The 15,228-nt window shown below is 37.9% G+C and overlaps 1 protein-coding gene across 1 annotated transcript in view; it reads left to right on the top strand.

Moving 5' to 3' along the window:
• The window catches only part of SLC5A8 (solute carrier family 5 member 8), a 48,607-nt gene extending 33,645 nt beyond the window's left edge, over positions 1–14,962 (top strand). The window contains exons 10-15 of the mRNA XM_072146362.1: positions 4,247–4,314; positions 5,752–5,838; positions 5,927–6,138; positions 6,292–6,395; positions 8,851–8,939; positions 12,724–14,962. Of these exons, the coding sequence (XP_072002463.1) occupies positions 4,247–4,314; positions 5,752–5,838; positions 5,927–6,138; positions 6,292–6,395; positions 8,851–8,939; positions 12,724–12,825 (662 nt within the window). The 3' untranslated portion in view covers positions 12,826–14,962. The remainder of the gene's footprint in view (positions 1–4,246; positions 4,315–5,751; positions 5,839–5,926; positions 6,139–6,291; positions 6,396–8,850; positions 8,940–12,723) is intronic.
• Positions 14,963–15,228: the final 266 nt, after the last annotated feature.

Genomic DNA, 15,228 nt, shown 5'->3' with positions numbered 1-15,228 from the left:
TAACTGCAGCCAAATATTTTTTGGTCTCTGTGATTTTTGGATTTTACAAATGTTGGATTGTCATAAGAAGCAGGTTTAACAATAAAGCATAATTTCAGACACCTTTGATAACAGTTATAGCTGTTTATTTAAGCCTAAGGCTAAAGTACAGTAAATTACCAGAGGTCCATTTGTAACTAGGGGTCGTCAGTATGTCGGGTGTTCTTATGCCTGTGTATATATGTATATATTGTTTGTATATTGATTTAACCTACTTTTATGCAGTACATCACTTTGTAATAGAATCTTTAGTGTGTTTTTAGAGAATGTAACAGTGGAAGACAGAGTCATCTGGTATGTAGAAGAAGTTAAAATGGCACATCAAATTATAAATATTTGAAAACAGACACGTCAGGGCACATGTATCTAATTTATGGCTTGGATTTTTCTTCTTTATTTGTGACTTTAGAAAATATGTGACTTTAGAAAATAACTTCAAGCTGCTTGTGACTTTTTGATTACTTTTTGCAACTTTTGTTTAACCCCTTACCAATGTGTGACGTAATGGTACGTCACATGTTGTCTCCCACTGTATGGAGAGGGCTTGCTGGTTGAGCACCTGTATATTGCAGCAAACACCCACCGGTAACACCCGCTGTATGTGTTGACATCAATCAAGGATGTTATCCATGTAAATGCTTCTGGCCAAGCCGGAGGCATTTAAATCCGGAGGCATTTAAATAGTATGTCAGTATATGGTAGGATCAATCAGACAACCTAGGGTTAAAGTACCATAGGGGGTCTGAAAAACAGTAAAGAAGAATGTAAAAAAGTTGACAAAAAAATTAAATTAAAAAAAAAAAAAAAAAAAAATCCCCCCCCTTTCCTTAGAAATGATATAAATATAAATAAACAGTAAAAATAAACATGTTAGGTATCACTGTGTCCCAAAATGTCTAATCTATCAAAATATAATAACGGTTATTCCCGATGTTTAGTCCCGTAACGGAAAATAATGCCAAAAGTAGAAAATGCTACTTTTTTGTAATTTTGAAAAATATAAAAAATTCAATAAAAAGTGATTAAAAGGCCATACAGTCTTTAAAAGAGTGGCATTGCAAACATCAAAAGTCGCAAAAAATTACACTACACACAGCTCTGTAGATTGAAGTTTGAAAAAGTCATTAGCGCCAGAAGATGGCAAAATGAAGAAATTTTTTTGTACAAGAGGTTTTAACTGTTAGGATCAGTGGATCCTCTGGACCACCACGGGAGGTGGTACTAGCCGACACCTGGGACTCGAATCTAAGTTGTACCTGGTATTCACCAGAGCCCACCGGAAAGCGGGATGGTCTTGCTGCAGCGGGGTACCACCAGGTCGTTCCACAGGTGCGACTAGTCCATGGTGGCAGCCGTGGTTGACGTTCCTTAGCAGGAGACAGTATTGTGGTCAGGTTCAGGCACTGGGTCAGGCGGCAAAGATGCAACGTCAAGTCCAATTCGAGGTCAGCAACGGGAGGTCCAGGCAGATGGGAACAGGAATGCAAGAACACAGGACACAGGAACGCAGGAACGCAGGATCATAGGAACACAGGGTCACAGGAACGCAGGGACACATGAACGCAGGGACACAGGAACGCAGGAGCAGGAACACACGGGAACTCAGGAGTAGGAACACACAGGAACGCAGGAATATCACAGGGGAGCTTTCTCAATGGCATAGGCTCAAAGATCTGGCAGGGTGGGCAGGCTTATAAGTTTTCTGAAAATGGGCAGCACCAATTAACAGCGCGCTGACCCTTTAAATTTACTGAAGCCGGCACGCGCGCGCCCTAGGGGTCGGGAACGCACACAGCGGTGGAAGACGGAACAGGAGCCGGGACAGGTGAGATGCGCAGACAAAGCGCGGTGAAAGCTGTGAAATCTAAGCTCAAAAAAAAGGAGCAAATGCATTTTTTCACCCATTTCACTGCATTTGGAATTTTTTCCTGCTTCCCAGTACACAGCATGAAATATTAAATACCGTAAATATGAAGTGAAATTTGTTACACAGAAAACAAGCCATCACACAGCTCTTTACATGGAAAAATGGAAAAGTTACAGATTTTTGAAGGTGGGAAGTGCAAAAAATGGCCTGGTTGTTTAAGGGTTTAAAAAGTTGCAAATTCACAATAGACCTTAAAAGGGGTATTCTCACCTCAGCAATTTTTTTTATGTTCATTTACAAGAGGTTGGGTAGAGATTCATGTGACTAAAGATTCATGTGCTTTATTTAAAAAAAATGTATGAAAATGGGGCTAATGTGTTTGAACTCCTTAAATGCCAGATAAATCAGAAAAAACACTATGATACATCTGAGAAGCAGAAAAATAAAATAAAATTAAAACAAACCCACAAAGTCATGTGTTTATAGATGATTTTACATTACATTTATTGTATCTACATACTTGACTATAAATCTGTGCAGAAAACATTGCAGCATATTTAACAATCAGATTATGGCAAAAATATATCATAATTAGAGATGAGCGAGCACTAAAATGCTCGGGTGCTCGTTATTCGAGACAAACTTTTCCTGATGCTCGAGTGCTCGTCTCGAATAACGAGCCCCATTGAAGTCAATGGGAGACTCAAGCATTTTTCAAAGGGACCATGGTTCGGGAATAAAATGTTTTATTTAATTGAAAAAGAATGTCTTCTGATAAGTTAGCAGATGTATGCAAACATCTGCAATCTATTATTCACTATTCCGCGCATATATTATCTCCCGACAAGTTAGCAGATGTGAAGAACAGTGAAGAATAGAATAAAAACAGTGAACACAGTGAACACAGGATCATTTAAGTGAAAAACGCAGTGAAAAACACAGTGAAGAATAGATTGCAGATGTTCGGAACATCTGCTTACTTGTCGGGAGATACGCTGTCCTCCTCTTCTTCCACTGAAGTCTCCCCGATCTCTCTGCCCTTCCCGAAGTCTCTCTGCCCTTCCCAATGTCTCTGTGCCGCTGCCCCAATGTCTCCGTGCCTGCCGCTGCCCCGCTGTCTCCATGCCTGCCGCTGCCCCGGTGTCTCCGTGCCTGCCGCTGCCCCGATGTCTCCGTGCCTGCCGCTGCCCCGCTGTCTCCGTGCCTGCCGCTGCCTGTGCTGCTCCCCGCTGTCTCTGTGCTGCTCCCTGGTGTCTCTGTCCTGCTCACCGTGTTCTTCAATGTGTTCTTCACATACTATTTTGTTCGCACCGTTCCGCCGTATCTTCCGACAAGTAAGCAGATGTGCCGAACATCTGTAATCTATTCTTCACTGTGTTTTTCACTTAAATGATCCTGTGTTCACTGTGTTAACTGTTTTTATTCTATTCTTCATTGTTCTTCACTGTGTTTTTTTAATTAAATGCTCGATCTCGAGCAGGGGAAATACTCGTCCAAGCAACGAGCCATTTCGAGTACCTTAATACTCGAACGAGCATCAAGCTCGGACGAGTATACTCGCTCATCTCTAATCATAATCTTTCAAAATATGACTTTTGCTAAATGTATTAAGTGTTTTAAACAGTTTTAGACACTAATTACATTTGGGATGTAACATCCCTTATGACAAAAGGGATGTGGCTTAATGTACTGGGCACAGCCATTGGATAAAAGCATGGTTTAAGTTGCACCAAAAATTGCGTTGGACTAAATTAATCCAACAAACAAGATGCAACTAGATAGAATAGACAGACAGACTTTATGACATTTATCATTCCTTCTTGCTAAAGGTCATCTACCACCAGGATTGTAAACCAAGCACAATGACATACTGGTGTCTGACCATGTCATTTGCATAATTTTTAAAACCTTTATTTTTTTTTAAAGTGTACTTGGTTTACAATCCTGGTGGTAGATGTCCTTTAAACATTTAGTCCCCATTAGTAAACATGTTGTACTGTTGCAAAATACAATGTAATATATGTATAATGTATAATTTTTAGATTAAATAATTACCTCTACTTAGAACTAAGTAATTAGCATAACCATAAAATTGAATACATTTTGGGATCCTTCATTTACCACTAGAGGGAGCACAGGATTGTACTGGATAGTGTTACAAGTTTCTTTTGTTGTTTTTGTTCCAATTTACTTTGCAGTAATAATACATTAAACCTGAAAGTTCAGCATAGAGACTTCTGAAGATTAGGATTCTGTTTAACACCATCCACCATAATAACTTGTGTGTAGCAGTTTTGATATTTCTGAACATACTTAGGTTTATCCCTATATTTTCTTTAGGTGCCTTTTATGGAGTACTCTGTATAGCAATGTCAGTAATTGCATCTCATATGGGAAGTGTGATCCAGGTAAAATATCTAACTAATATATTATGTCATTTTAAGGGACTGTGCATTTGTATATCCATTTTTGGTGTATGGCAAACACTGCTGCTTAAAGTACAACTGTAAAGTATAAAAAAACGTTTGCCTAACTTGGTACTTAGCAAGAAAAAGCAATTCTCTAATTTATTTTAATTAGTTATCTGCAGCTGTTTAGCAGCTAGCAGAGGATTTACCATGCCCCCCCCCCCCAAAGCTACTCTCCATTTTTCATGTTTTCTAGTTACCATGGGAAACTGTATAGAACAGCTAGATACAACAGGAGGCTTGTTGAGAGTAGCTGTAGGACCTGTATTGATGTCACAAGCATGCGACTCATCACATGTTTCAGGTACAATTGCAAACATGCGGTCCTGCATTATTTAAAAGTCCTTAGTGTTCTGGTAAAAGACCTTCAGTGACTCATCACATGCTTCAAATTGGCCAATTACAAACTTGCGGTCCTGTTTTGGCTTCATTGCCCAGTAGGAAGAAGCCAGCAGTATGATATAGGTATCGTTGGAATTGTTGTCAAAGGCGCACCCCAACTGTGCTAAAACTATTTTTTTGTCATTAACTTTATAGTTACTTTTTAAGGATATGACTAGTCTTGTGACTAATACAGATATAGGACCACAGATTGTCTGTCAGTTCTGATCAGTGCAGCAGAGACATGTTGCTCCACTTCATTTACTTGCCCTGTCTACAGTAAATGCTAATCATAAAAAACATTAGGTTTTTTTTATTTTAACATTAAACCTAATATATCTAAGTGTAAATACAGAAATTGTTTAGAATTGTGACATGCACTAAATTCTGAACAATAGTCTTCATAGAATAACACCTTTTATTTGTATGTAGAAATAAATAACTATTCTATTCAGCGTCTGCCCCAGGAAAACACATTGTCCAGAGAATAAGATCAAAGTCCATATTCTTTTACAATACAATTTCTATGTGAGTTACTAATGATTAATCTGTGTATTCAGCTAAAGGAAACAATAATGTTTTTCACTGAAATACTTGGTAGAATTGAAAGGTATGTAGGGTATTGAATCCAACAAGGAAGATACTCACAAATAAAGGATTTATTGTCTTCTTTGTTGGATCTGATCCTATGTTCATAAAAATTACACAACTGTGAAACCAAATAATCCCATAAAATGGGCAGAGTTTTAAGAAGCAGCCCTCTCTGTGTGTGAGATCCAGTATTATAGAATTGTGAAGTTCTGTTTATGTAGATAATAATTGTGTGTACAATGATTTGCAGAACCTAGCCTTCCAATAAACATTGCATGTGTCACTGGTACATTGTTGTCCTTCATTACTTCTATATAATTTGAAGTTTTAGAAAATTTTAGAGATATCATATTTTACAGCCACATGCGATAACATTAACATTGTGTTTTATTTATTACTCTCCAGGCTGCATTGTCTATATTTGCTATGGTTGGGGGTCCACTTCTTGGATTGTTTTCCTTAGGAATGTTTATGCCCTTCACCAATTCTTTGGTGAGTATTCTTCTAAAAATATGTGACATGTTGCCTACAAAAAATACAAACCTGTCACACCTGTCTAATACTCAATTTTCATCTTTAGGGAGCAATTATAGGCTTGCTTGTTGGGTTTGCTATGTCATTATGGGCTGGAATAGGAGCCCAGATTTATCCCCCACTGCCTGAGAGAAGTCGGCCTCTACCACTTTCAACTGCTTTTTGTGACTACAATAATACATTGAACATAAATGTTACAACTGTTACAGAAATGACAACAGCATTTGCCTCTACAGCACATATTGAGGCCAATGAGAGGTGACTATTAATTTATATGGGTTTCTTATATTTACTGTTGATGGTCTTGAGTCATTCAAGAAAATTGTTGTATAATTCCAGTATTTCATCAGTGATAAAACTCTACAATATCTAATGTAACTAATCTTTATCCCCTTTTCTATACCTTTTTAGGCCAGTGCTTGCTGATTATTGGTATTCCCTATCATACTTATACTTCAGCATACTGGGGACCCTTGTTACAGTAGTCGTTGGCATAATTGTCAGTCTTTTGTCAGGTATGTATTGTCCAAAAAGGGAAAATGAAGCATTACATCTTCTAATAAAAACAGCTAATCACTGTTAAAACACAAACTTACATAAAATGACAATAGTTAAAAACATACATTAAACATAAAAATAAGAATTATATATCGCAAGTAATCTAAGATATATGATAAACATGGTATAAATCCATACTCATAACATGGTCCATTATTTACCATATATACTCGAGTATAAGCCAAGTTTTTCAGTACAAAAATTGTGCTGAAAAAAACTAACTCGGCTTATACTTGAGTCCATTGAGTACAATTTGCACTCCTGCTGCCAAATAAACCACATTTAAAAGCATGAAACAGATCTTTAACTGATTAAATTTCAACAACTGAGACACCATTTTAATCACTCTCTGTTCTCTCATATGCTTTGAATTGGGATTATTTGTACAATAAAATATAAAGTTTGGGAGTCTGTACAGCTCTAGGTTAATAATCAGTTAAATATATTGCAGGGGTAGGGCACTTTTCAATAAATTTGTTCCATTACACATATCTCTACATGTATTTGTATTTGTCTCCTTTGAGAGCTTCAGCCTTTCCCTGTTTTCTGCATGTATACACAACATCCTGTTTCTCATTCCTTCAGTCCGTTGTAATGACATCACCCACTGTGCCTCTTTCTCTCACAGTCCTTCTCACTGACAGAACAGGGAGAGGGGAGGGGGAAAGCAGGATGACTGATATCTCTTCTGCTGCAGCTCCTCCTATTCATCAGTGCTTACACTTGTAAACAAAGATCCACAGAGAGTTTGCAAAGAGCACTAAAGTAAGAAGCAGGACTGCTGAACCACTTGTTGAACATTCAGGGATTATTATTAAGGCAATAAAGGCACATGGGCAACTTATGTAAAATAGTGGCCAATATCTTTAACGGTTACAGGCGTTCCCCGGGTTACATACAAGATAGGGTCTGTAGGTTTGTTCTTAAGTTGAGTTTGTATGTAAGTCGGAACTGTATATTTTATTATTGTAATCCCAGCCAGAAATTTTTTGGTCTCTGTGACAATTGGATTTTAAAAATGTTGGATTGTCATAAGAATCAGGATTAACACTAAAGCTTCATTACAGACACATGTGATAACTGTTACAGCTTATCATTGTAGCCTAGGACTAAAGTACAATAAATTACCAATATCCAGAGGTCCGTTTGTAACTAGGGGTCGTATGTAAGTCGAGTGTTCTTAAGTAGGGGACCGCCTGTATATGGAAGATTTTCCAAAATATGCTTCTAGTATTGTATTTGTCTCCACTATTGGGGTTATTTGTATAACAAAGCAGGAAAATAACATGGAATGTGGTTCCAAAGAGGCAATGGGGGAGATTCTCTATGGCCTCACATGAAACTCCCTGTCCCTGCCAGTTTCTGGCATTCTTCAACTCACAAGCCACTATGGGTGTGTCAAGGCGGAGAGAACATATGTGGAAGGGGCAGGCGAAGAGCGGGCTGGGGAATGAAAACCATTGGAGACTATAGTAGAAAACTTTGCCAGTTCCGCTCTTGTCTACAGGTCAGAACTGACAGCTTTTGTGCCTTTATGCACTAAGATGCTGGAGCCAGGAGCCCCAGCGGAGGGAATTTTAAGACTATCTTAATGAATTCGCCCCCCCCCCCCCCATGTGTCCTACTATAACAAAACCTTGATAAACAATGATTGGATGGAACTACAAAGTTCTAACCATAGTTTGCTATCTCCCTGGCAAGGCTTAAGGCTTTTGTGACGTCTATATATTTCACAATTGATACCCACAATGAGCATAAGTATATACAATATTGACACAAGTGATAATTGCACATATGATTTAAAGGAGTTCCAATATAAAGCATGTGAGTTGATTCAGTGGTTTGTTTAGAAATGGTAAAAGGTGTACCATAGTCTCATAATCCTTAATGTAAATTATGTTCTTACGTAATGTCTTTTCTTACCTTTCCTCCTGGCTGGGCAGTATCAGATGTGTCATGAGATGATTAGTTTTGCAAGATGATATTGTTGGTCATATTGTATAACTAGTTGCTATTCTTTATGTGCCTGTGTGTAGTCATCCAGTGGGTTTGTTGCAATATTAGGGGAAATGTACTAATAAATTTAAAGTGTGACTCATTCTGAATAGCAAACCTTTCACATTTTACCTCCTAATAGTTTATGCTAGAAATAGGTGCCAAAAGTGAGTTGCATTGGCATAGGTTTTGCTGCAAAATAAGACACATAAGACTCTCTTTAAGTTGTAAAAGTGTCTCAAACCTATGACAGATATGTTACGAAGCATTTAATTTTGGCATTAATTGAGATATTGATAAATATGCCTCAAGGTATTGAATTGACATGACGAGAAATTGGTGTTAATGGGGGACACATTTAACATGAGAGTGAATATTGTGGGCAACTACCCATAAACCTGTACATATCTATTGCAGGAGGGTGGAAACAGGACATAAATCGTGACTATCTCTTTGGAAAACAAGATTGTTCGCTCGATATGTTCTGCTGCTTTAAGACCAAAAAGGTAAGTAAAAAAAAGTGGGGGTTATTTATTACCACTGGCCAGTCATAATATACCCTCCACCCATACCTTACTAAGGTCCGTCATGCCCGTCATGCCAGACCTGTTTAGACCAGGTCTGATTTGGTAGAGATTGTAGCTATAGTCTCTGCCAAAAAAACTGTATGTATGGCTGTCTGGGGTACTAACTTCCTCACTCTCCTCTTGCATGTCCTGACAAGCTCAACGTGGCATGTAGGGCGGAGAAACCTGGTAAAATAAAGACAATAGAGCTAGCTGTATATGCATAATACATGTGGACCTGTGAGTGGTTATACTATCAATTTAATGGATATCTTCAAAGGATACATAAAATAACATGTGATATTGTAGCGTGCATACCAATCAGACTCTAAAATCGATCTTCAAAGGTTTAAAATGAAATAAAAATCTGACTTCAATAAAAGTTCATCATAACTTTATCCACCATGCTCTACACATTACATGACAAAACGCTAAAACTAACTAACTTTGCATCAATAGCACAAGTAAACATTTTGTAATACATCTTATCAAAGAAAGTGCTACATTTCCCACATAATTTGTTCCTCTCGTTCTTATTTCCCTCCAGATAAATTTTCTCTAATTCTGAAATCTGATTAGAATTTTATCTTGATAGCTGGAAAGAATCTCATTGTCAGATTCTAATAATGTTCACTGCAGAATGGAGGGATGAGTCACAGCAGCTAGGTCTTCCCTCAAAAATATATATATAATAATATAAGACAACTACAAATTACTAGCGCAGAGGTGAGAGCTGCTAGAAAATGAAAATTACAAGTCATAATTAGATTATGGTCAGAGTTATTCCGCATGTACTCTCACACACACACTACCAGTTTATTCACAGTTTATATGAAGAAATAGAAAATGGCTTCAGCTCACCTGCCTGTTGTAGCCAAATATTACGTCAGTCAGTAGAATCCATAAAACGTAATGTGACCGGTCTTTAAAACTTATTTCATCTTCTTAAAAACATCAAAATGGCACTATATGAGTAAAAAAAGGTCAGTTTGATGAAAGATGATGTATTCCGGTGATATTTCTATGTTAAAGAATCTGGTTTAAGGATGTGGTACTCCAATACATAGATTGAAAAGGGGTGTATTTAACCAAGCTGTAAATTATTATCTGTTTAATTGACATGGAGAGATATTTCTCCTTCAGATTATAGAAATAGGCTACCAATAAGCTGTACAATACTTCCTTATGACAAATTTAAAAGAATGAAAAACATGTAGATGGGTAGTTTATGGCATAATAGGGATTATATAGGAGTGTAGGGATTAGGCATCAAAAACATTTCATGGCATCAGAAAACATGCCTAAGGCCGCATTCACACGACCGTAAGACGTACATAAGTCCCCCACAGACCGGCAATGGGCGCACGGAGCGATACAGTACCACTCCGTACACAGGGAAAAGATAGGACATGTCCTACGTGTGTTACGGACCGTGTGACGTGGATCGCTATGAAGAGGGGTTGGGGTTACCTCTCCTCTGCTCCATCACAGCTGACATATGCCCGCCCGGCCGTAGCCATGTGGGCATACATCAGTGTGCATGCAGCCTAAGAATGCAACTAAATGGAGCGGCTTTGAGGCCGCAGAGATGCAGCTGTGTTGCATCCGGCCGCATCAATTAAGTAACTGTGGCTATAATTCATAACATTATTATTATTAAGTAACAGTTTCATGTTATGAATTATGGGCACAAAGCTGCATCTTAGCCGAGTCAAAGCCGCTCCATTTAGTTGCACCCTTATATAGAAAATTAATTGACACTTGCTTATTTTCATTAACCCCTCCCCCCCTCTATATTTGGCATACTGTAGAGTGGCATTCATCACCCATAGCCACCCCCTCCCCCTCAGTGAAAAAATATATATCTAGTGGTATTAACTGTATCTAAAAGATTCAAATGGGGCACCTGGTGTGTAGCTATCTTTTATTCTTTTGTTGTTAAAGCTTGTAAATGGATGAACCCTTGAATACTGGCCGAAGTTTGCCCATATTTTGTTTTAAATTTATTTAAAGGACATCTATCACCAGGATTAAGGATTATAAACCAATCACACTGACATACACTCTGGCAGGATCTGCTCTTCTTTTAGCTTCTCATACCCTGTTTTTTAAAGAAAATAAGGCTTTAAATATTATTTAAATAAGCCTGATGGGCTCCAGGCTCCACAGATGTTTATAGAGCCTGGAGCCACTGTGTTTAATTTGCATACTTTTAAAGCCTTTTTTTCTTAAAACCCAGGGTATGATAAGCTAAAAGTAGAGCAAACCATTATGTCAGTGTGCTTGGTTTACAATCCTTCATCCTGGTGGTAGTTGTCCTTTAAACATTTTCAGTAAGAATGTTCACAGGTTAACTACAAATACGCAAGGAAGAAAATGCAACTGACAGCATTTGAATATACATATATATACAAACAAAATATGATGAACAGAAGACACACAAAAAAACCAAATAAGGAAAGAAAGGAAAAAATAAGATGGGAAGGGAGTTATGTCCTGCAGGAGGGTGATTGGGAGAGGGCAGAGGCAGGAATAGTGAATAATAAGAAACATTATTCAGCAGGGAATTGCCCCTCATTTTTATGGTTCAACAGAAGTTTATTAGATATTGCACATGTAGCACATTGAAAACTAACGATTGCACAATTATTTTAATGCACAAACAAGAAAAGATTCTGAGCACAATACCTCATGTAACAGTCAATATGATGTCCAGAATTGCCCCTCATTTTTAAAGGGTTAGCCACTTATAAGAAACTTTAACACAGAAAGTATAAGACTAATAGGGTCACGCATATTATACATACTCTGATAAAGCAGGACTCAGGACTTCCTGTGACATCCAGTGTCCCGGCTTCAGGCAGATAGAGGAGGTCATGCTGTCATTACTGTATGTACACCTCCTCCATGATAACCACTCCCAGTGTACGGCTATACCCACTTCCACACAAGATAATAAGGAAACTTTATCAGGGTAAGAATAATATGGGTGATCATATTATTGTCTCATACTTTCCTATACGTGGCCAACCTCTTTAATTTCAAAAGAATATCTCTCTTTAAACCCATGCCTCCCACTGCCTAGTAATCCGAGCCTACCGTTAAGAACCAGTGCTAAAATAAGCCACAGCAGCAACCAAGTGTTCAAACCAAAGGAAATCAATCCAAAAAATTGGGGGTGCTGATGAATGCAATGTACATCTACTTGATGCTGTTTGAGATCCAGAGTCATCTTTTAAAGGACATTTACAACACAGATTGTAAACCAAGTACACTGACATACTGGTGTATGCACTCTCTGGCAGGATCTGCTCTTCTTTCAGCTTCTTACGCCCTGGTTTTAACAAAAAAACTTTTAAAAAGCTTTTAAAATGACGCAAATGAGCCTGATGTGCTCTGGCCTACACAGGTGTTAATGGAGCATGGAACCCCCCAGGCTCATTTGCATAATTTTAGAGCTTTTTTTCTCTAAAACAAGTGCATAAGAAGCTTAAAGATCCTGCCAGTGGGGGCACACACCAGCATGTCAGTGTACTTGGTTTACAATACTTCATCCTGGTGGTCGATGTCCTTTAAAAGTAAAATTTTATAAAAGTTTAGAATAAAAGGACCTCAGAGACTTCTCTTACCTGGTTTGGGACCCTGAAACCTGAATTAAATTGTTTAACCCTGTCATGAAATGTAGTTATTATACAATATATAATTATATTTGTTGTTTTTTTAGGCTGAGAAAATAGAAGATATAGCATGGAAACCACATCCCAAAGAAGGACATGACAACCCTACTTTCTCACAGGATGATATCAATTTATCTCAAATGACTTGAGGATCACTGCCATACTTGTGTATATTAGTTATTTGCACTAACATTAGAAAGGGTTAATCATCTTGACTAATCCTACAACATGTGTAACACTGAATAATTTTTGGTTGGTTGATGCTTGAGAATGTGATCAGTGTGGCATAAATATAGCAAAATTAGCAACCTAGAAGTTGGAATAACCTGTTAGTACCATTATTTCTGTTAAACAAAGTATTTTTGAACTTCCTGTTAAAAAGCAATTGGAGAGTTCTATAAGTAACATGCAAACTGAAGGTTTTTAACAAGGAAAAAGCCAAAATGAAAGCCGTCATAAGGGGGTTTTACCTCCATTGAAATGTTCCAAACCAGTATAAAAAATATGATAAAATAATATTCATCTCCAAAATGCTCTGCCTTTAATGTGCTGAACCCTGCCTCGCGTGTTGCTGGACTCTCTCTTCCTGTCCTAGGTGATTACATGTCAACATGAGACTGCTGCAGCATATTATTGACCTCAATGGTGTCAGCAAGGTATCAACACTAGAACAGAACAGAGGGCAGAGACTCCTGTACACACCAAACAACCATACAAAGAGTTCAATACATAAATGGTATATTAGATAGACAAAAGACACATGGAAAAACCTCTATGGCTGAACACCAGACCCTTCCTTTCCATGAAAACTGGTTTTCTGATGTACATAGGAGTCTCTGCATCATGTTCTAGAGGTTTTTTTTAGAACAGGGCATCAATACAGGTTGAGATTGGCTGTAGCTATCCTTTCCTAATGTTTCTGATTAATTTTGGAGTCTGTCCCTCTGTCTGGAGCGGCAGGAGATCTGTTCCAATTTTCCAATCTAAATACTGGCAATGGTGCCTCCAGATGCCTGTTCCATCATCCTGTCTCTGCTGCGGGAGAGACCAGTATATGTTGTTGGGGTTATCATACTGCATCGCCGTATAAGAGGTGGGGGTTAGTGCAGAACAGTTGTGCTATTTTTTATTTATGGGCAGTTTTCCTTTAGTTAAATCATACACTTTTTCGTGCAAATGTTTGCACAATTTCTAAAATTTTGCATATTTTTGGCAAACTTTACACCAAACGCTCTCGTATGCCTGATGGGGACTAGATGCTACTTACACATTTTCTTCCAACATTTTAGGTGCAAATAAATGATAAATTATGTGTCAACATCTGCTAACAGCCGCAGCTCAAACATGAATTTGGCACAAAGCAGGAAAACTAGTGCGCCACGAGCTTCACTGTCAATATTTTTTCAGTGTTGGAACAATAATTTATTTTTTATGTATTTATATCAGTGCCATTGTGTGCCACAGTAGAACGAACGTAAAAACGTGCGTGTGTTTGTGAAAAAAAATGCAAGTCTTAAAAAGCCTGTTGATTACAATGGTTCAGAGTGCAATGCAAGTTCTGCACGTCAAAAGCATGCACAGAACACATGCGTGAAAAACGCAAGTGTGGAAGGGGCCTTAGGGGCACGATATTTGGTAATTTAACAATAATTAAAAGTTCTACACTGCTTCCTTGATATTTAAAGTGAAGCCTTCAGTTCTTTTACCTCATTAGCCAGACATTGCTGTCCATAAAATGGCTGCAGATGGAGGGTCATGTGATCCCCTCCATCTGCGGACATTTTATGGTCAGGAATGTCTGGCTAATGAGGTAAGAGACAGGCGGCTTCACTTTACATATGAAGAACATGGTGCAGAACTTTTAATAGATGTATATTGATAAATTACCTAATATCCTGCCCCTAAACTTACACACATGCCTTATAAGAAACATGAGGTAAAGTGTCCAACCCCATTAATATCAGATTGATGGGAGCAGTGACTTCAGTAAAACAGTGTATGGAGTAGAGGAATGAAAATTGATTTGGGTTCTCATACCAATGGGAACGCCCATGGACACTAGGTACAATAAAATGTTCTCTTTCTTTGTGTTGGAACTCTTGAACCCCCACCATTGTTATACCATGAGTTGTGACTATACAGAAAATGCCATTAGGAGACCTTCTCCCTGTTAAAATACTCAAAAACATAATAACTATAGTTTATGGCTGTTTAGTTATTTGCATTAATTTATTAGAATGTTATTCTTTCTTTTTAATGATGTACTCTTTTTTGTAACTACAAATATGCAATAAAAAAGTGAAATAAAAAAAATAAAAAAAGAAATTCTAGTATGATTTTTTTAAAAAGTAAAGCTACTCTATGTGACATGTGTAACACACGAATATTCTAAAATGAACCAAGTTGCTTTGCATACTAATGCATAGGCCACTGTCATCATGTATCAGCAAAATGGATCCATTCAAAGTAAATTAGAGTAAGGATAGGTGGTTTATGAAAGCTGGAAAACACTTTAAAGGGAACCTGCCGCCAGGGACTTTATTTTCACTAAA

The sequence above is a fragment of the Engystomops pustulosus genome, chromosome 4 (genome assembly GCF_040894005.1).
Source record: "Engystomops pustulosus chromosome 4, aEngPut4.maternal, whole genome shotgun sequence".
NCBI lineage: Eukaryota > Metazoa > Chordata > Amphibia > Anura > Leptodactylidae > Engystomops > Engystomops pustulosus.
This window is presented reverse-complemented; position numbering and strand designations above follow the sequence as displayed.